At 34.9% G+C, this 20651-nt stretch overlaps 2 protein-coding genes across 2 annotated transcripts in view; both read right to left on the reverse strand.

Moving 5' to 3' along the window:
- The window catches only part of spef2 (sperm flagellar 2), a 51932-nt gene extending 51448 nt beyond the window's left edge, over positions 1–484 (reverse strand). Inside the window, exons 1-2 of the mRNA XM_056457327.1 lie at positions 427–484; positions 191–293 (exon numbers count right to left, since the gene is read on the reverse strand). Coding sequence (XP_056313302.1) covers positions 191–293; positions 427–484 — 161 coding nt within the window. The remainder of the gene's footprint in view (positions 1–190; positions 294–426) is intronic.
- Positions 485–6582: 6098 nt separating this feature from the next.
- Positions 6583–20651, reverse strand: part of lifra (LIF receptor subunit alpha a) — a 71184-nt gene continuing 57115 nt past the window's right edge. Inside the window, exons 15-18 of the mRNA XM_056457328.1 lie at positions 20228–20365; positions 20040–20136; positions 18929–18995; positions 6583–15114 (exon numbers count right to left, since the gene is read on the reverse strand). Of these exons, the coding sequence (XP_056313303.1) occupies positions 14551–15114; positions 18929–18995; positions 20040–20136; positions 20228–20365 (866 nt within the window). The 3' untranslated portion in view covers positions 6583–14550. The remainder of the gene's footprint in view (positions 15115–18928; positions 18996–20039; positions 20137–20227; positions 20366–20651) is intronic.

A 20651-nucleotide genomic window follows, 5' to 3' on the forward strand; every position in this document is an offset into this window, starting at 1 on the left:
TGGAATAACCCTAATTTTCAAGCACGAAAAAATATAATTATTATTATTATTATTATTTTACCACGTTTTGCTCTGAATAGCAATATCTTCACTTGGAATTTTAAATAAATGACATCAGACCTTTATACAATTATTTAATTTTGATTAACGTGTGTAAAATTCAAATAAATAAATGTTAAGCCACACATACTTCTGTTTTGAGAACAGATGGAAATCGTCTTGTAGCTCATATCTGTAGAGGATCTCTCCTATCAGATAACCGTTTGAAAAATCCCTGGCAAATGAATGCGGCTCTGCAATAAAAACATGTAATGTTACAAGAAGAACAGTTAAAGTTATTTGCTGTCTGTTATTTATTAGCGATAATGCTCATCAACTCGTTTGCTAACGGCTTTTCCCAAACTTACTAAACAGACGAACACTTACCGACGACTTTTGACAGCCGGAGCTCTGAATTCAGCCACTGACAGATAATGTCTGACATTCTCAACGTTTAATTACCTTCAGTTCATTCAATTATGCTTATATTATTATGCGAGAATAATCTAGACAGCGGTGCCGTTCATCTTGTTTTTGGGAGTGTCTCGTTTTGGCTTGGTGTTGCCCCAGCAACCGGCCGCTCAGAGCACATTGGTCCAACCAGTATTCCCTGAATGGAACAACACAGAGCTGAGCTGTCCATTGAGGAATGAGTTAACTCGTTATTGTTTGTTAGCAAATATGTTCTGAAAATGAAATAAAATAGTTGATAGATTAATAAACAAATCAATTAAATAGGCAGATTTCAGACTATGGAATATGGGTAACCTTAATATGAAGTTGGGAGGTGCCAGGGAATTTACATGTTAAGGAAAATATTCCTGCACCTTCTTTTAAAATAAAATAAAAATGGACAGGCTCAGTTTCCTATAAGGGTATAGTGAAGTTTAGAAGGTCAGAGAGTTTTTATTACATCATTTATGACAAAAGTGTTCCCGTAGGCCTACTCAGATAAAATTGTTGGGTTAAAAATACCCCAACATATAAGCTAACTATCGGTTATTATAGCACCTTCCCAACTATGGCTTATTTTAACCCATATGCATTGTGTTATAAAATTGAACCCAATGCATTGGGCTATTTTGATTAAATGATATTTTTTCCATTTTGGTATTACTATTGCTACTATTACTAGTACTATTGATGTCATAATTATGGCTGTGTAAATAAATAACATACAGTATTCAAAAATATTGAAAATGCTTTTTTCCACTACATTTTAAGTTCCAGACACAGTGTTTTCACCCATTCAGTATAGATCGGCTACAAAGCGCACATTTGTATCATTAATTATTAAGAGTGGGTATGAAACGGATAGAAAAAACACGACACGAAGAGGTAATGTAATAAAAAAATGAAACAAACTTGAGCTTAAGCTTAAATAAAGGTTATAATGCAAAAACAACATTGCACACACATCTTAATACAGCTGTTTTGTCAGTTAAATCAGATGACTGTTGAAATTAAAAGTTTTTTAACCCAACTGGTTGAGTTATTAAATAAATAACCCAATAAAGGTTAAAAATAAAATAAATGTTTTAAAAAACAGTTGGCGCCAGTGGTGTAGTGGTTAGTGCGTCGACACATGCACTCTGGTGCTCACGGTGACCCGAGTTCGATTCTGCCTTGCGGTCCTTCCCCTCTCTCTGCTCCCCATGCTTTCCCGTCAATACTCTCTACTGTCCTAACCAATAAAGGTGAAAACCCTAAAAAAAAAATTCTAAAAACAAAAAAAATAAAAATAACCCAACAAAGCACCAAATATTTAACCCAACTGGTTGAGTTCTTAGTAAAAAAGCCAATAAAGGTTAAAAATAATCTCCCAAAAATGCATTAAATATTTTTAACTCGACCTTAGAGTTAAATAAATAACGTTTTATAGAGTGTACTGAATAAAGTCAAGTGAATAAAAAACAGGATAACTTGCTGACAAAAGGAAAATATTCTTGTAATGTCATTCATTCATTTTCATTTCGGCTTAGTCCCTTTATTAATCAGGGTAGAATGAACCGCCAACTTATCCAACATATATTTTACACAGTGGATGCCCCTCCAGCTGCAACAATTGGCAGCTGCGGACAATTTTAGCTTACCCAATTCACCTATAGCACGTCTTTCGACTACGAAACCGAGGCTCAAACCAACGACCTTCTTGCTGTGAAGCAACAGCGCTACCCACCGCGCCATGCACCCTCATGTAATATCTTTTAAGATTAAATGACAATTTTAGACTGTAGTAAGGGAGAAATGGACATCAGAGGTTCAGAGAAACGTTCAAGCACTTACTTGAGAAATAAAACAATAAAATAAAAATGTAAAATGTTTTGAGGGTTTTTATATATTGGCTTCACATGGGTGATTTCAACAGTGGAACTGCTTCAGACGCAACAATCTTATACACATTTCTAGTGAATATGAGCTATTTTTCTAGAGTTTGTTTGATAACACATCTGTTATATTTGCAACTAAAATGTCAACACTTCACTAAACCATTATTAATTGTCCACAAGTCATTCTAGAGTTGCAGATACATTTTGGGTATCCAAGATGAACCATCTGATATTTTTCAAAACATTAAACTGTTTTAAAACAAATTATATCAAGTTACCTTAAAGGGCACCTATGGTAAAAAATCTACTTTTCAAGCTGTTTGGACAGACATATGTGCATGTATGGTGTATAGACCGTCATATTGGGGTGATATAAGCACACCCAGTGCTTTTTTTTCCAATTTAACAATATAAAAAACGGTGGACCAATTGGAGCGGTTTTCAAACCGACCGCAACTTTACGTAGGGGTGCAGTCCCCCCGCCCACCAATATTGATTGACAGGCGCGTCATCATATCCTCAGTTTGTTGATTCACGTCCGCCATTTTCAGCGTGAGTCGAAGCAATATAACTAAAGGAACACCCTTGCTCTATTTTTAGATGCAAGGCTCATTGGGCTCAACACAAGATCAATATTCTCCACATTATCGCTCTGATCGGAATTATTGGTTGTATCTTTAGGTAGGTTTGCAAACATGTGTACTTCTCATTGAGTCTACCTTATACTTCAGCCGTTTGCATTTCTCGCGATCCCAGAAGCTCCCTGTGATCTTAACTAGGTGCTGCTACACCTGACGCTACATTCTAAACATAGGTTTCTATCAGGGTACACACAATGGCACGACGATTCCGGACACTTCATGTTTCTGCCGCGCCACAGAGAGTGTCTGGTGTGCCGTGTCGCGGCTTCGAGCGGCGCATCCGGTGCCTCAGTCAAAGTTAATTCAGTGTGCGTGGTTATTAGTTTCTGTGTACAAGCTCGGCACTTGAAACTAGCACACAGTTGGCTGTAAAACTGTACAAAGACACAAATGATTTTGTACTCTCTGCTGGGTCTGTGTCCAAGTCGTATATGTACGACTGAATGCTGATCCTCTCACTCCTGTACTTCTCTCAGTCTGCCTGTCTGATTCTGTTGCAAACACAGAGCGGGTGAGCTCATGGCTCCGCCCCCTTGTTACGTTGGGCGGGAAGCCGAAACTAATTTACATGTGAAGCAACACACCCATAAATCAGCGAACTGTGGACACGCCCCCAACATGACACTTTTTAACACATAATAATAAAACAATCTGAATTGTGTTTTGGACTGAACCTAAACTGGCACACTCAGAAGAACCATAATATTAATATTAAATCATAAAAAAGAGGTAAACTATGTGCCCTTACAAAAAAAAAAAAAAAAAAAAAAAAAGATGCTTGTTTGTTTATTTTTTGTCATGAAAATATTAACTCCTAAATCTCTGGCTCTTGAATCTTAGGTTCAGCATCAATTTTATTACAAAACAAAGTATACCTGCACTTTCTTTTAAAACAAATAAAAAAAGGAAAATGTTTTTGTAATTTCCCTTAATATTAAATAAAAAATAGGTCAACTATAGACTGAAATAAGGAAAATTTGACATTAGAGATTCAGAGAATTAAATACATTATAATATGATTTATAGACAAAGTGTTCAAGTATTTTCTTTAGAAATAAAATAAGCATGAATTTAAATTTTAATAGTACATTAGTAAATGCTTAACTATGATAATACATGCTGCACAAGTATTGTTCATTATATCTGGTTAGTAAATACAATAAATAGTATTAATTTACATCAATTAATACATTTAGAGGTTTTTCATATATTGGCTTAGCCGAGGTGATTTCTCGATGCAATATTTATCTTATCCACATTTCTAAAAGACATCTCTATTTTTGAATGTGAACTATTATGCTAGTTTATTTGATAACGCATCTGTTTTATCTACAACTGAAGTGTCAACATTTCACTACACAATTATTAATCGTCCACGAGTGATTCCAGAATTGCAGGTACATTATTTGTGGTCCCATATATACTATTTATCAAAAACCAAAATGTTTTATGAAACTGTTTTAACACAAATCATATCAACTTACCTCTAAAAAAGATGCTTGTTTGTTTATTTTTTGTCATGAAAATATTAACTCATAACTCTCTTGCTCTTGAATCTTACATTCAGCATCAATTACATGGTTTATGACAAAAAGTATTCATTTTAAAAAGTAATAAGTCAAATAAAAAATAAGACCCTTTTCTGACAAAATAGGAAAATATTGTTAATTTCTTTTAAGATTAAATAAAACAATTATAGACTGAAATAAGGGAAAATTTCACATTAGAGATTTAGAGAGATAAATACATTATAATATGAATTATTGACAGAGTATTCAAGCATTTCTTAGAAATAAAATAAAGCATGAAGTTTTGGACTGGTTTTTTGAACATGACAATGAGTTCACTGTACTTAAATGGCCTCCACAGTCACCAGACTCAATCCAATAGAGCATCTTTGGGATGTGGTGGAACGGGAGATTCGCATCATGGATTTATTTGATCACATCACCCCAATTTTATCCTCCTTACACTGGCTGCCTGTTAAGATTTGTATTGAATTTAAAATATTGCTTCTTACCTATAAAGCTTTAAATAATTTAGCTCCTGTTTATCTAACCAATCTTCTGTCTCGCTACAATCCAACTCGCTCTTTAAGATCTCAAAACTTAGGGCTTCTGGTAGTACCTAGAACAGCAAAGTCGAGTAAAGGAGGTCGAGCCTTCTCATTTATGGCTCCTAGAGTGTGGAATAGCCTTCCTGATAACGTCTGAAGCTCAGGCACACTCTCGGAGTTGAAAACTAGATTAAAGACCTATCTGTTAAGTAAAGCATACACTCAATGCATCACTTAGAGGTATGATACATGAATGTGCTCCACACAGGTTTCTGCATCTCGTTTATATACACTATGAACAGCAGCTACGCTAATTATTCTCTTTGTTCTCCATTTCCACCTGGGGATACTCATCCCGAGACCCTTAGACTATGCAGTGCCACGGATTCGATCCAAGACCAATGACGAGATGATCCCAAGGTTTCCATAATCCTGGACCAGGCCGTATCCTGAGCAGCTGCTGTGGTGGTCATGGAGGAGTGGAGCGCATGAGACTGATTCCTGTGACGCTCCATGGACAGACGAGTCTCGCTGACTCCCAGCATTCTCCAGCCTCCGGCGCCTAGACTGCAGCTCTGCACAAGACGTTTGGCCAGAGGAGAAATGGTCGTGCCCAATTGAGCCTGGTTTCTCTCAAGGTTTTTTAATTCTTCACTTTCACCAGTTGGTGAAGTTTTTTCCTCACTGCTGTCGCCACTAGCTTGCATGGTTCGGGATCTGTAGAGCTGTGCATCGATGGATTTGCTCTTCAGTGTTTGGACTCTCAGTAGTGATTATTAAACCACACTGAACTGAGCTAAACTGAACTTAAACTCTGAAAACTGAACTACACTGTTTCAATTCACTATGATCTTCTATGTGAAGCTGCTTTGACACAATCTACATTGTAAAAGCGCTATACAAATAAAGGTGAATTGAATTGAATGTGCAGCCGGGAAATCTGCAGCAACTGTGTGATGTTATCATGTCAATATGGACCAAAATCTCTGAGGAATACTTCCAGTACCTTGTTGAATCTATGCCATGAAGGATTAAGGCAGATCTGAAGGCAAAAGTGGGTCCAACCCGGAACCAGTAAGGTGTACCTATAGAAAATAAACATTTAAATGAGAGATTTGTGAGGGGTGTTCTCGTATAGGGCTGAGCATTGTATATCGAAAACCCTTCATACGAACACTCTGAAATATATGAAGATCGTCTAAGTGAGTATAAAAATATTACTAAAGCTTCTGCATGGAAAACCAACAAAATAAGATAAATCTGAAAGCTGTGGTGAGTTTATAGAGGTAAAAATGAGGACAACTGACCTTGATGTTCATTTACGAGATCTGCTGCCATCCTGTCTGGGGAAAACAAAAGCTTTCTGCACATTACGACTGTGAATAAGGGGAAATGGAGTTTAGCGGTTCACGAAAACATCATCAGGGGATTTACTGACAAAGCAAAATATTCCTCAACATTTCTCAACACCGTTACAAAAATCCAACACCATGTCCAAAAATAATCAACACAAGACTTTCGTGGTTTATCTGAATTTATTGTCTATAATAATACAGACTGCATAATATATTCTGTTAGTGTATTAGCAGAGTATTCAGAAGCCTGGATACATCTTTAAGTACACACGAACACACACACTCATATAGTGTTTGATATAATCCTCATTCATAGCTCATCTTCTCTCCTCTGTGAATGCGGGATCCGTCATGCATACAAAGGCAGTGATATTACTGTAGTGTAGTATTAATTAATGTTAATTTGGGTGCAATATTCCCATTTGATGATCTTCATGCTCAAGAGAAAAGTTTATTTACAGTAGTGTTAACATGGTATTTACATTAACGCCTCATACTTGTGTGAATCCACATCTTGTTTGCATATGAAAGCTGCTCATATTTATACAATGGGGGAAAGTAAGTATTGACCACGTCATGTTTTTTCCTGGGAATAATGTTTCTAGAGGAGCTGTTGACATGGAATTGAACTAGATTTTGGTAAAAAAACAAACAATACAAAGATAAAAATAAGACAAAACAAATAAATCTGAAAACGTTGTGTTTAATAACATTGAAATGACACAAGGAGAAAGTCCTGAACTACTGAAATGCGTTTAATACTTTATATATAAGGCTTTTTTGGTGATGGCAGCTTTAAAGACACCTCTCATATGTAGAATGAAGTCACATGCATTGCTCAGGTGTGAGCTTTTCACAGACTTCAACAGAGTGTAAAAATCTTGATGGTTCTGTGGGTCTCGTCTATCAAATCTGAGCTTTAATTTGTATTTTCAATTGGGTTTAAGTCAGGTGATTGGCTGGGCCATTCTACAGCTTGATTTTCTTTCTCTGAGAGCATTTGAGGGTTTCCTTGGCTGTGTTTTGGATCATTGTCTTGCTGAAATGTCCACCCTGGTTTCATCTTCATCCTCCTGCTTATGTAAATGTTGGACTGAAGCAGCTGATATTCATTTACACAGATGAAGGGCAGACGCTTGCTGAATAACTAATGAGAGATTTCAGCTGCTGTCTGGGCTTTCACTGCCTTTCTACACCACCCTTCATGTGTTCAATACTTTTTTCCTGGGTCATTTCATTTTATTACACAGAACTTAACTTGTAAACTAATTAGATTTGTTTTCTTTTCATATTTGTATTTCTTCGGTTGCTATCAACATCTGGTGAAAATTTCAAGTCAACAGCACCTTCAGAGACATGTTTTCTGAGAAAAATGGTGACGTGTTAAATACTTATTACCCATACTGTATATATAGCTGTGGGGTAAAAACAAGAGACTTTATATGGAAGAGAATTCATATACTTGGGTGTGTGATTTAACTATTTTCTGTATATATCTTTGAGAATTTAGAGCTTTTTATAGAATAAGAAAGATTTTGAGAATTTAGAGCTGTTTATAGAATTAACTTTGCATAAAATAACTAAAAAGGTCCCATGTTTATATTTATTTTTAAAATTGCCCAAGTAAAAAAAAAAGTTAAAAGTTATAAACTTGATATTTTTTGGTGGAATAACCCTGATTTTCAATTACAACAAATGAAAACATTTGTTTGTCTGAACAACTGCATTTTTGGGAATAAATGCTTTTAAATCACATTATTTTTATTTAAGATGTGAAATAAAAATAATGAGACCATAAATAGATGATACAGAGATCATAAATAAACAAATAAACCTACACTCAAAAAATTACGCTTGTTGTTTGTTCAGACTACTTATTTAAAATAAGCGGAAACAACAAAATTCTTGAGTTTGTTTTAGCACAACCGAACTGGTTAATGCTTAATAAACTTAAATTTGTAACAAATAGTAAGTTAACTTAATTCCTTTAAGTTGTCTGAACACAAATCGATTGTGTGGTACACTCAGTGTACACTGACAAAAAATTACTTTTGTTCAAGCTACTTATTTAAAATAAGCTGAAGCAACAATTCTTACGTTTCTTTTTGCAACAACTTGTTTATATTCAATCCACTTAAATTTGTAAAAACGATAAAGTTAACAATCGATTTGTGTTGGGACAACATGAAGGAATTGTGTAGAAGCCAGCATTTTTTACATTGTTTTAGTTTCAACAGTTATAAACTTGATATTTTTTGGTGGAATAACCCTGATGTTTAATTACAGCAAATGAAAACATTTGTTTGTCTGAACAACTGTAATGGGGAATAAATGCTATAAATGACATTACATTTATTCCACATTTCAAATAAAAATAATGAGACAATCATAAAAAAAAAATAGGTTTGTTGTTTGTTCAGATTACTTTAAAATTTAAAATGAGCTGAACCAACACAAATATTGAGTTCGTTTTGGGACAACTTTTGTCGCTTTATGTTTAATACACTTAAATTGGAAACAAATAATAAGCTAACTTGCTTTAAGTTGTCCCAACACACATCGATTGTGTGGCATCTAGTGTACACTCAAAATGTGAATTTTGCTGCTTGTTTAAAATAAAATGAAACAATTCTTAAGTTATTTTGGGACAACTTAATTGTCTAATGGTTAATTCACTTAAATTTGTATAATCGATTTATGTTGGGACAACAAATTGTGTGGAACAGCATTTTTTTACAGTGTAATTTAAAAATTATACTCAAACCAATGCATAATAATCCTGTAAATCTAGAAAAATTTTCAAGCAGTCCCTAATTTTTCCCCCATAGCTGTATATAAGATTTGCCTAACTTTCTCCCTGTACTGAGAATGTACACTTTGAGATGATTTTGATAGCCTGCATATCGAACATTAGCTCATTTTCCATTTGTACTGCAAATAACACGCTCATCTTGGCTACAAAATACGCAGCTAAAGCTTTCTGAACACATTTCCTTCAACACTTAAAAAACACCAACAAAAAAATACATCTGTGCATTTCACATTCATACAAGCAAATAAAAAAATAAACATTAGTAGGCTTTTGAAAAAGATCTCAGTAACTGCAAAGGTTACATATTAGTAACTAAATCATCCCGACATAATAAAATCGTTCACAGTAGTGTTTTAAAGCTTAAGCAACAGTAGACACCGACCTCGCTCATAATATTTAATCTCACTGCTAATAAAGATCATTATCTAATGCCCTTTCAATCCCAAGCCACAATAAGAGTTTAATGGCCACTAATCTGATGCTCTGCAAAGTCAACAACAAATGGCATCGCAACCCGTTTGACTTCCATACTATAATGAGAGTATATGAACACATTCAGTGTGAAAGAAATATGGCGTTTAGAGTTTGACTTTTTATCTTAAAACTAAGGGGTGACGTTGACAAAGTATTAAATCTCAATATTTTGGGAGATTATTCTGATAATGATAGTTAAATAACAACCTTTTAGAATGAATAAATCAGCCCAGGCTCAATAAAAACGCATACCTCAGCCTACATTATTGTGTAAAACCTAAAATACATTGCTTAGAGTACGTTTCGTTGCACATTTCAGATGACAAATCCACTAGAGGGCGCTGTTTACATTTATTGGCGAATCTGAAATGTGGTACACTGGGTACGATTTTTTGTTCGTTTCCGATAAACGGCCATTCAAGACCCACCACCAGATCTAATTGATACTTTTAACGTGTCACTCTATTCACCTTATTCTCCGCGTACGAGTGGGCGCAGCTATTAGAATCATTTTGGCTCGAAACTTCCGGTCTCATTCACTTCCATTCATTTTTAAACGTTAAAAACAGCTCGTTTTGCTGCTTGGTGTTGCAAACTGATATTTTCTTATTATATTATTCTACTTTTTCTGTATTGTCATGCAAACATTTGTTTGTAGAGTAAGGGGTTTGACCGTTTTCTGCCATTTATTATTCCTAGTCATTTCTCCCATAGGCAGCTGAATCGGAAGTTTTAAAACAATCGCAAAAACGCGCGCACTTCCCCATTGAAGAATAAGGTCAATAAGGGGAACGCCCCCCAGGCAGGCAAAACATTACTATCTCCGTGCTGACTTCCAACTCATAGAATGAGTGCATTTGTACAACTCAATACGATTTTATGTTCATGTAACCCATCAGTCCTACAGCACCAAACTCGTTCTGACCTGGGATTGAACCGGCGATTCTTTGCATGGGAGTCTGTTGCTCTAACAGGGAGGTTAAAGACCATGGCTTCTAGCGTCTGTCGCTAGAGCACCTTTTGAGGTCCAGAGGAGTGAGGTTTAGTTGCACAGCACTTCGCTAGCTGGCCTCCTTTAAACTCACCCCCCTAAACCTCACTCCCATCCCGGACGAGCCCCCAAGTGCAACCCACTGGTCCTACCGCACCAAACTCATTCTGAGCAGGGATCGAACCAGCGATTTTTTTTTGCATGGAAGTTGGTTGCTCTAACAAGGAGGCTAAAGACCATGGCCTCTAGCGTCTGTCGCTAGAGCACCTTTTGAGGTCAGAGGAGTAAGCTTTACCTACATAGCATTTCGCTAGCTGGCCTTTGTTACATTTAGTTGTTTGTTGACGTTTAGTTGCTTAATTAACTACACAAATGATTCAACGTCAGCTTGCAAATCTTAATTTATTTTAATAGATCGAACGAAAAGATTAAGAAAGGCACAACAGCACCAGCAATGTTTATAAGAGAAGTAAAATGGGTTGCTTTTGATTTAATGTTGACTTTCTCCATTCAGGCTCAGTGTTGTTCTGATGTAACCAATCTGTTAATCTGACTGCTGCAGAAATGTTTGGAGGACTAGCGAAATGCACAGTGGCTTTCACAGTATAGCCTTAAATCTGAACAATGGCCCAATGAAGTCTTGAGAACAGCAGGAACAGATGCGAGTAAGGCCAGTTAGAGTGATTTACCCTGTTCTCCATGTGAGCCCAATAATCCTAATGACAAGAAAGCAGCTCTGAGAAAAGGTGTCGCTGTTTTGATGACATTTAACTAATCTCCTGAGGCACGGCAGTCGTTTTAAACCCCGTGACAATCTCTTGAAGATATTCTCATTCTAGACAGATGCATCTAATATTAGATATTCAATAACACGAGTTGATACTGGGGGGTGCTACGCTTGTATGAAAGCTGAATTGAGAAAGACTTCAAGGAGTGAAAAGACTTAATCATAAAACTGAAAAGGTGCTTCACATATTTAACAGATAATGCCGGATTTCATTTTATCTTACTGACCATTCGGAAAGGACAAATGAAATGAGTCTAACGCCCTACAAAGTAGATTTTTAGATCAACAGTACACAGCTTTCTTTGGAAAAATGTTGCGGAGAATAAGGCTGCACGATTTACTATAAATCAAACTGACAACATGAAGGAATTGTGTAGAAGCCAGCATTTTTTACATTGACTGTTTTAGTTTCAAAAGTTATAAACTTGATATTTTTTGGTGGAATAACCCTGATGTTTAATTACAGCAAATGAAAACATTTGTTTGTCTGAACAACTGTAATGGGGAATGAATGCTTTAAATGACATTACATTTATTCCACATTTCAAATAAAAATAATGAGACTGTCATTGAAAAATATAGGCTTGTTGTTTGTTCAGATTACTTATTTAAAATGAGCTGAACCAACACAAATATTGAGTTCGTTTTGGGACAACTTTTGTCGCTTTATGTTTAATACACTTAAATTGGAAACAAATAATAAGCTAACTTAATTGCTTTTATTTCAATAAATTTTCTACATTTTTGAAAGTGTGATCTGCTTAATTAAACTACAAATGATGGAAAGTCTTTAATGTTTTTTCCTCAACATATGTTCGGTGCTTTAACATTTATAAGTGAAGAAATAAACAGCAAGACTTTTTTATTTCTTAGTAACTTTTCTTTGCAACTACAATTTTACGGTCCAATAATATAATTTTTTTTATCTTTTATGTTTATTTATTTAATGGTACAACCACTCAAAATAATATATTAATAATTTATTATTATTATTATTATTACTACTCTTAATAATAATGATGCATTAATAATTTGTCATTAAAAATTGTTGAATTCTTATAATATTAGTAGTAATATTACTAATAATAGTAGTAGAGTTTCCACCTTTAAATTGCGGAGTGTTCAAATATCCTCTGATCTATCATGAGTTAAGTACATGATTTCGAAGGTGCATCACAGAATATACTATCTTTGTGAAGATCATTGCTTGTGATGTTTTAATGCAAGTGTACTTGACCTTTATATGGCCAGTTCTTGAGCATGCCAGTCTGTGGCAGACTACCAAAAGGCCTCTCTGAGGAGTTAGAGAGAATCAAAGAGCGATGCTGTCGGATAATAGGTATTCCGACTTCAACTTTTCCAACACTGAGTGAAAGGCGTAAGGAAGCCACCATACATATGCTCACAAAAATACTCAATGACAGTTTATCACCACTGTGTTCTGCTCCTGTTTTCAAGGCTCCAGTGTCATCCTACCTTCTTCGGCGACATAAGACATTTGCTTTACCCAGGAGTAAAACTAAACGTCATGAACTCTCCTTTGTTCTTCGTGCATTAAAATTATTAATAGATAACTTATAATTTATAGTGTTTGATGTTTGTTTAATGATAGTTTTTACTTTATCATGTTATACATCAGTATTTTTATCAGTCAAGTGTGTGTTTGACGCATTTCAGGGAATTGTGCTGCAATACACTGACCTGTCGAATTTTAAATAAAGTAAATTAATAAACTAATAATAATAATAATAATTAATAATAATATTAATAATATTAGTTCTACTACTACTGCTACTAATTCCTATTATTAACATTACTAATTATTATTATCATTATTAATTATAAATACATTATTAATAATAGTGGCAATAATAATAATGATGATGATAATAAATAATTTTGAGTGATTGTAATATTAAATAAATAAATATAAAACATAAAAACATATTATTAATTTTATATTAATAATTGTAAATAATTAATAAAAGTCATATTGCTATGATATACCTTGGTAAAAAACTGCAAATCTGAATATTTTAGTTGCAATCCCAATGAATCTTTCAGAAAAATAAATAAATAAATCGTGCAGCCTTAGCGAAGTAAAGTTTTTACAATGCAATACGGTGTAGCATGATCCGTTAAACAAAAACACGCACAACTAACTAGCTGCACCCCATCATGAAGCCACAGTGTGTTTACGCGCATCTTACTCAGATTAATCTGGCAATGCAGGATCATGTAAACACTTTAACAACTGTGTTCAGTAAACAGTGGACATTCATGAACGATATAAGCTAAATCCGGGAGGCACGTCTCCCTCCATTCTGCTTTTCCTTTTGTTCTGTCAGCTTATTACATGTGCAAGTGTGTATACATTAACACTGGAAGAAAAACAAGCTTGAGGCTACATCAAATATTTAAAATCACCTGAAACTAGCGTAGATTTGAGAACAAATGGTCTTTTGAAATGAAAATCAGCCAATTCAGCAAACCAAGCATGGATTTGAGCGCTACGTAAATGTAGAACTTAAAAAAAATGACTGAAATGTTGCTATGAGGGTTAGTTCACCCCAAAACTGAACATTCTGTCACCCTTACTAACCCTTTGCCTTTATGAGTTTCCCTCTTCTGTTGAACACAAAAGAAGATACTTAAAAAAATGTTGGAAACCTGTAACCATTGATTTCTATAGTATTTGTTTTAATATGTTATGTGTTCAACAGAAAAAAGAAACTCAAAGGTTTGTAACCATCTGAGGGCGAGCAAATAGAGCGTAAACATTCATTTTTGTGTGAACTATCCCTTTAAATGCATAAAATACTCTATAATGGTGTCGACCTTACCGTAATCACTGCAGAAAGAGACACAAACACTGTTAAATGAACAAAAGCAGTGTTTCTATGGGGGCAAACGTCATACTGTTCAGGGCGAGAGCATGAAAAACAGCCATCTTTCAGCTCTTCAGTAGTAATTTACCTCTCTGGTCAGTAACACTAACAGTAGTGACAATAATAGTGAAGGATTTCCAGGAAGTGCACAAACCATCCTCTCACACATCTGCGTTTTCAGGATTTCCCAGAGAGAAAACTGTGGAACCAGCTGCTGGATGACTGCGGTTTCTCCTCGGAGGATTCTGGGATGAGAAACTGGGATGATGTTATGGATGTAGGGCTGCCAAGCGAACCGCTGAAGTTTTCCGCCTCTGGAGAGTCCATCTGCCAGGAACACTGGGGCTTATATCCTGTGTTCAAGCCATCATCATCCAGCTGGTCTTGGGGCTCATCTGGATCCTCAGAGGGCTGCATTTGAGGCCTGTATCCTCCACTGTGGGCTCCTTGTGAAGATGTCGGGCTCTGGATGCCGGCGTAGGTGATTTCGGTCTGTGTGGAGTCAACCGATGCCGTGGAGGAGCCGGAGGAGTCGGAGATCTGGTTGCTGTGAGAGCCGTGTCCCACCACCTGATTGTAGTATTTTAGAAGAGCCGGTTCATCGGAGTCAGTGTCCACCTCCATGTTTTCGTTCTCCTCTTCTTCTGGTACTGATACCAGACTTTCTTTGGTGATATCCCACTCCGGACTCTCCACGATCTGGACCAGACTGTGAGGAGACTGCTTTACATCCAGAGGACCCTAAACACAAACACAAAATGAATCGTTCAGGTTTGTCAGTAGGGTTGTAGGATCTTGGACAAATTTGATATTGCGATATTTAGCTTTTCAGCAATATATATGCGATATAAATAAAATTTCAACACGTTCAATGCTTTCAACTTCATCTTCTAATGCATTAGTGATGTATTATATGAGGAACAAAGGCCCCCAGTTCTCTTACTGCAGCAAATTCCATTGCGATATTTAGCTTTTCTATAATATTTATTTCGATATAAATAAAATTTCAACACACATTTATTGCATTCGTCTTCATCTTCTGATGAGCAAATAATTTATTATATAAGAAAAAAGTCCTACTCCTAACAACAGCAAATTCTATTGCGATATTTAGCTTTTCTACGATATTTATTACAATAGGGTATATGCCGAAGCATGCTAATAGGACTTTGAATTTGCCAGTAACCTGGGTTAACCTGGGTCAATTGTATGCCAATGCAAAAATCGGCGCATTTAAGGTCAGTTTTCTTTAAAAATCAGCGACCTCCACTAGGTGAGTGATATCTGATATAAAGTGGGTCTCAGATTGTACAAGAAACACTGCACTACATTTCCCCCGCCATGTCTTTATAATATGAGCATTTATTTTTCCCCAATATATTCAATGGAGCTTCTGCGCTAGCCTGCCGATTCTGACAGTCGCGTGCGAGTAAATGGCTTTTTGTCTCGTTTTACGCTTGAACAATGAAATGAATGCCAAAGTTTATTTAACTGATTGTATTTTAATTACATTACAACATCAATGCTGTAAAAGGAATCGTATAAAATGGAAAAAAAACTCACAATAACAGGTCACCGGAAGTTTATCAGTATGGGAAAAACACTAGCTCGGCATATACCCTATACGAATACACCGGATGTCTTTAACCCTTGTGTGGTGTTCCTATTTTTGTTACTCAGCCAGTGTTCATGGGTCTGGTGGACCCGCTAGAGTTTTGGCTTTCCAAATTAACACTATCAAACTATTTTATGTTAAATTAACAAATGTTTACTTCATCCCAATAACAAGCCATATGAACAGCAAACATGGTTAATTTCCCCCCTTTACCTTTGTTAGATCATATTGATGAATTAATGTGCTTCTCGTTTTTTTTTTTTTTCTCGTATTGATCCCACCATGGTCATGGACATCATCATCAGAAGCTCTTCTCTCTTCCACAATCAATTGCAAGGCCCTCGCAGCAGATAATCTTTTGGCCATCTTGATCAGTTGTATAAGGAACAACACTGGCATAGTCTTATTTATAGTATTATGCCCCTAATGCGCAGATGGGGCAGGGTATGAGAAAATAAAGCTTGGTTCCCGCAAGAGAGAGGGTAAAATGTGCGGGAATGTAAGAGCAGACAGTGTTGATAGTTGAATTTTCAACAATTTTGCAACTGTGTGGGAGCAGGAGGGGAAGAAAACCCGAGGAGGAGGAAAGCAGAGTGTAGGAACACTGGACCTACACTTTCAAGACTTTTATTAGACCTGAGGAGGTACATTATCCGGTCATTGAAAATTTGTTCGGATTTATGTTCTGCACAGAAAATAAGCCAAAGCCAATGAATTTCAGGTTGAAAAAATAATTTATTGTTTAATTTTTCTTTTGAAAAATACTGAAAACAGGTCTCACAGACCCGAACACCATACAAGTGTTAATAGTTCTATTTGTAAAGTATTATTTCATTTATACCTATTTAAGTGGGATGATAAGACTATTAATAAGAAGGCCCACAGTTGATTCTCCTACCATCGTAAATTCCATTGCGATATTTTTTTCTACGAAATCTATTGTGATATAAATACAATTTTAAGGCACATTTGTTGCTTTCGTCTTCATCTTTTGATGCGCAAATAAATTATTATACAGGAAAAACAGCCCAGAGTGATTTCTCTTACCGCAGCAAATTCCATTGCGATATTTTTCTTTTCTACAATATTTATTGCAACATGAATACAATTTCACTGCACGTTCATTGCTTTCGTCTTCACCTTCTGATGAGCAAGTAATTTACTATATAACAAAAAAGGCCCCGAGTGGCTTCTCCTACAGCAGCAAATTCCATTGCGATATTTAGCTTTTCTACAATATTTAATGCGATTTGAATACAAATTCACCTTAATAGTTCTATTTGTAAAGTTTTATTACATTTAGATTGACTGGGATGTTAAGAATATTAATAAAAAGGCCCACTGTGAATTCTCCTACCGTCGCAAATTCCATTGCAATGTAAATATAATTTTAACGCACATTTGTTGCTTTCGTCCTCATCTTTTGATGCGCAAGTAAATTATTATACAGGTAAAAAAGCCCCAAAAAATTATTATACAGGTAAAAAAGCCCACAGTGGCTTCCCTTACCCTTCATTGCAATACATTTCTTTTCTAGAAAATATTTATTGCAATATGAATACAATTTCACGACTCGTTCATTGCTTTCGTCTTCACCTTCTGATGAGCAAGTCATTTATTACATAAGAAAAAAGGCCCACTCCTACAACTGTGGACTTCTACCATCGCAAATTCCATTGCTGTCTTTCTTTTCTATGATATTTATTGCGATATAAATACAATTTTAACGCACATTTGTTGCTTTCGTCTTCCTCTTTTGATGCACAAGTAATTTATTATACAAGAATAAAGGCCCATGGTGGATTCTCCTACAGCATTGCGATATTTTTATTTTCTACTATATTTATTGTGATATGAATACAATTTCACCGCAGGTTCATTGCTTTCGTCTTCATCTTTTGATGCGCAAGTTATTTATTACATAACAAAAAAGGCCCACAGTGGATTCTCCTACCACAGCAAGCTTGATTCGATTACAATTTTAATCAAAATTTCACAAGATGTCTTGAATAGTTTTCTATTTGTCAATTATTAATACATTTAGATTGACATAGATGATAAGAATATAAGAAAAAAGGCCTACAGGGGGTTTTCCTAGCGCAGCAAATTCCATTGCGATATTTTTCTTTTCTACGATATTTATTGCGTCATGAATACAATTTCAACGCACGTTCATAGCTTTCATCTTCATCTTCTGATGCGCAAATAATAATTATTATTATCAAAATCTTACACACACAACTGAGAAGGATAAACTTTTTATCCTACAAGAAGTAACGTGTATAAACTACAATGGAAACACGTTCACCGAAAAAAATTCCAACATGTCATTTTTTCAAAAAAGCCAATTTTTTAACAGGCGCACATCAGCAATCTGATTTTGAATCACCGTTGGATCACATTAATTGACACCACACGATCACTGCATTTCAACTTCTGAGGTGCAAGTTATTTATCATATTTAAAAAAAAGGCCCACAGTGGCTTTTCCCAACCAGAAAATTCCATTTTCCTTTTTAATTTTTGCCACCAATTTATCAGGAAGTGACGATTTTGTTCTCTTTGACTCATTGGATGGAAACTGTGCTTAAATTTACCAATGTTTTATGCAATATAGCAGTTGTGCACATAAGTCTAAGCTGCAACTTTGAATAGAAACATAGCTAATCACATGCACGTAAACGAAGAAATAAAGGATTTCAACTTTCAAATACAGGAATTAACTTCCTTCCAGACACATGAGGTTTTCAATTTCCCACCCCTTGTTCCAGAATGCATAATGAAGGCAATCCCTTCCACAGAAAGACAGTTTTCATATTACTAAAGAGCTTTTTGTTGACAAATATTAATCTACACAATCAGGAATGTCTCCAAAATAATCTATTATTGTAGCAATTATTAATATTAATTCCTGCCTTAGCAAACACCACTAAGGTTTTACCTGTGGAGACGACCAGTTGCCAGGTACTTTAGGTCCAGGGATTTCAGGATAGAAAGCTTTCTTTACCCTGGAATTCAATAATAGGTAATCATCAAAGCAATGCATTAATAACAGATTTAGATCAGTGCTGTTCTTGTCAACTAAAAGTAAAAATATGAAAATGAATCGTAGTCAAATTTAACTGAAAGCAACGAAAAAAAACTTAAATATAAAAAATTAAACAAATAAACATTTTATTAAAGCATATAACCTATTATAACTTATTTTTTGGTTAAAATATATACTATTATATCTATCTATCTATCTATCTATCTATCTATCTATCTATCTATCTATCTATCTATCTATCTATCTATCTATCTATCTATCTATCTATCTATCTATCATAAGATAATTATATATAATTAATATATAGTTAATATAATTGTATATATATATATATATATATATATATATATATATATATATATATATATATATATATATATATATATATATATATATATATATATATATATATATATATAATCATTTGTATTAAATTGTTAATATTAAAATATATGCTAAAGCACACTGAAAGATTAATCAGTTTTAAATAAAACAGTTAATTAGAATGATACAATAAAATACTTTTATTTTTTAGACCTTTTTCAGCGTTTTAAGATCAATCTGATGTTACAATTATCAATGCTATCAACGTAAAATTCTTTAAAATTGCCCACAAAGTTTTCACAGCAAAAATGCTTTTGCACACCAAAATGTTCCACAGTTGATCTAAAGCTACTGAAAACATCAACACAACAAAATGACTACAAATGAAATAAAAAACATAAAATGCTGATATCAATAACTAATTTTGGCTTAATAATGATAACAATGAAGCACAACTTTAAGATAAAATAAAATAAATAAAATAAATAAAATGAAATTATTTACATTTATAGGTACTATATACTATACTATATATACTATACTGTATATACGCTATACTATATATAGGTACCATATTTATAAGACTGAAAAAAGATTGTCTGTTGTAACACACCATTTACATTGAATATATTTGAATGGAATCACTATAGCAATGCCATTAAAGCTGATTAAGTCTTACCACACTCTCTTCTTGTAGCAGCAGATGCTAATGAGGATGATGCAGGAGGACATGGATACCAGCGGCACAAGGATGCCAACAAACAACATGTCGGCAGCTTGAATGAACAGAGAAAGTGAATATAAGCAAAAGCTGACATGAACAATGTAAGGCTACAGATCAGTGGAAGAATCATCATAGCGTCTTACTGTCCATCTCCATTTTTATGGACACCATCGCTCCTGCATCCTCCCCAGCTGATGTGTAGGCCTTCACTATGAACTTATACGAGCTCAGAGACAAACGCTTCACCCTATACGAGCGCACCTCAGGGTCAGACAGATTAGCTAGAAACAAAACACAAAACACAAGAGATGACTGATCAAATATATTTTCTCACAGACTTCAACAGAGTGTCAAAATCTTGATGGTTCTGTGGGTCTCGTTTATCAAATCTGATCTTTAATTGGAATTTTTTTATTGGATTCAAGTCAGGTGATTGGCTAGGCCGTTCTAAAGCTTGATTTTCTTTCTCTGAAAGCATTTGAGAGTTTCCTTGGCTGTGTTTTGGACCATTGTCTTGCTGAAATGCCCACCCTGGTATCATCATTATCATCAAGCTAATGTAGAATT

Source organism: Danio aesculapii, chromosome 5 (assembly GCF_903798145.1).
Source record: "Danio aesculapii chromosome 5, fDanAes4.1, whole genome shotgun sequence".
Classification (NCBI taxonomy): Eukaryota; Metazoa; Chordata; class Actinopteri; order Cypriniformes; family Danionidae; genus Danio; species Danio aesculapii.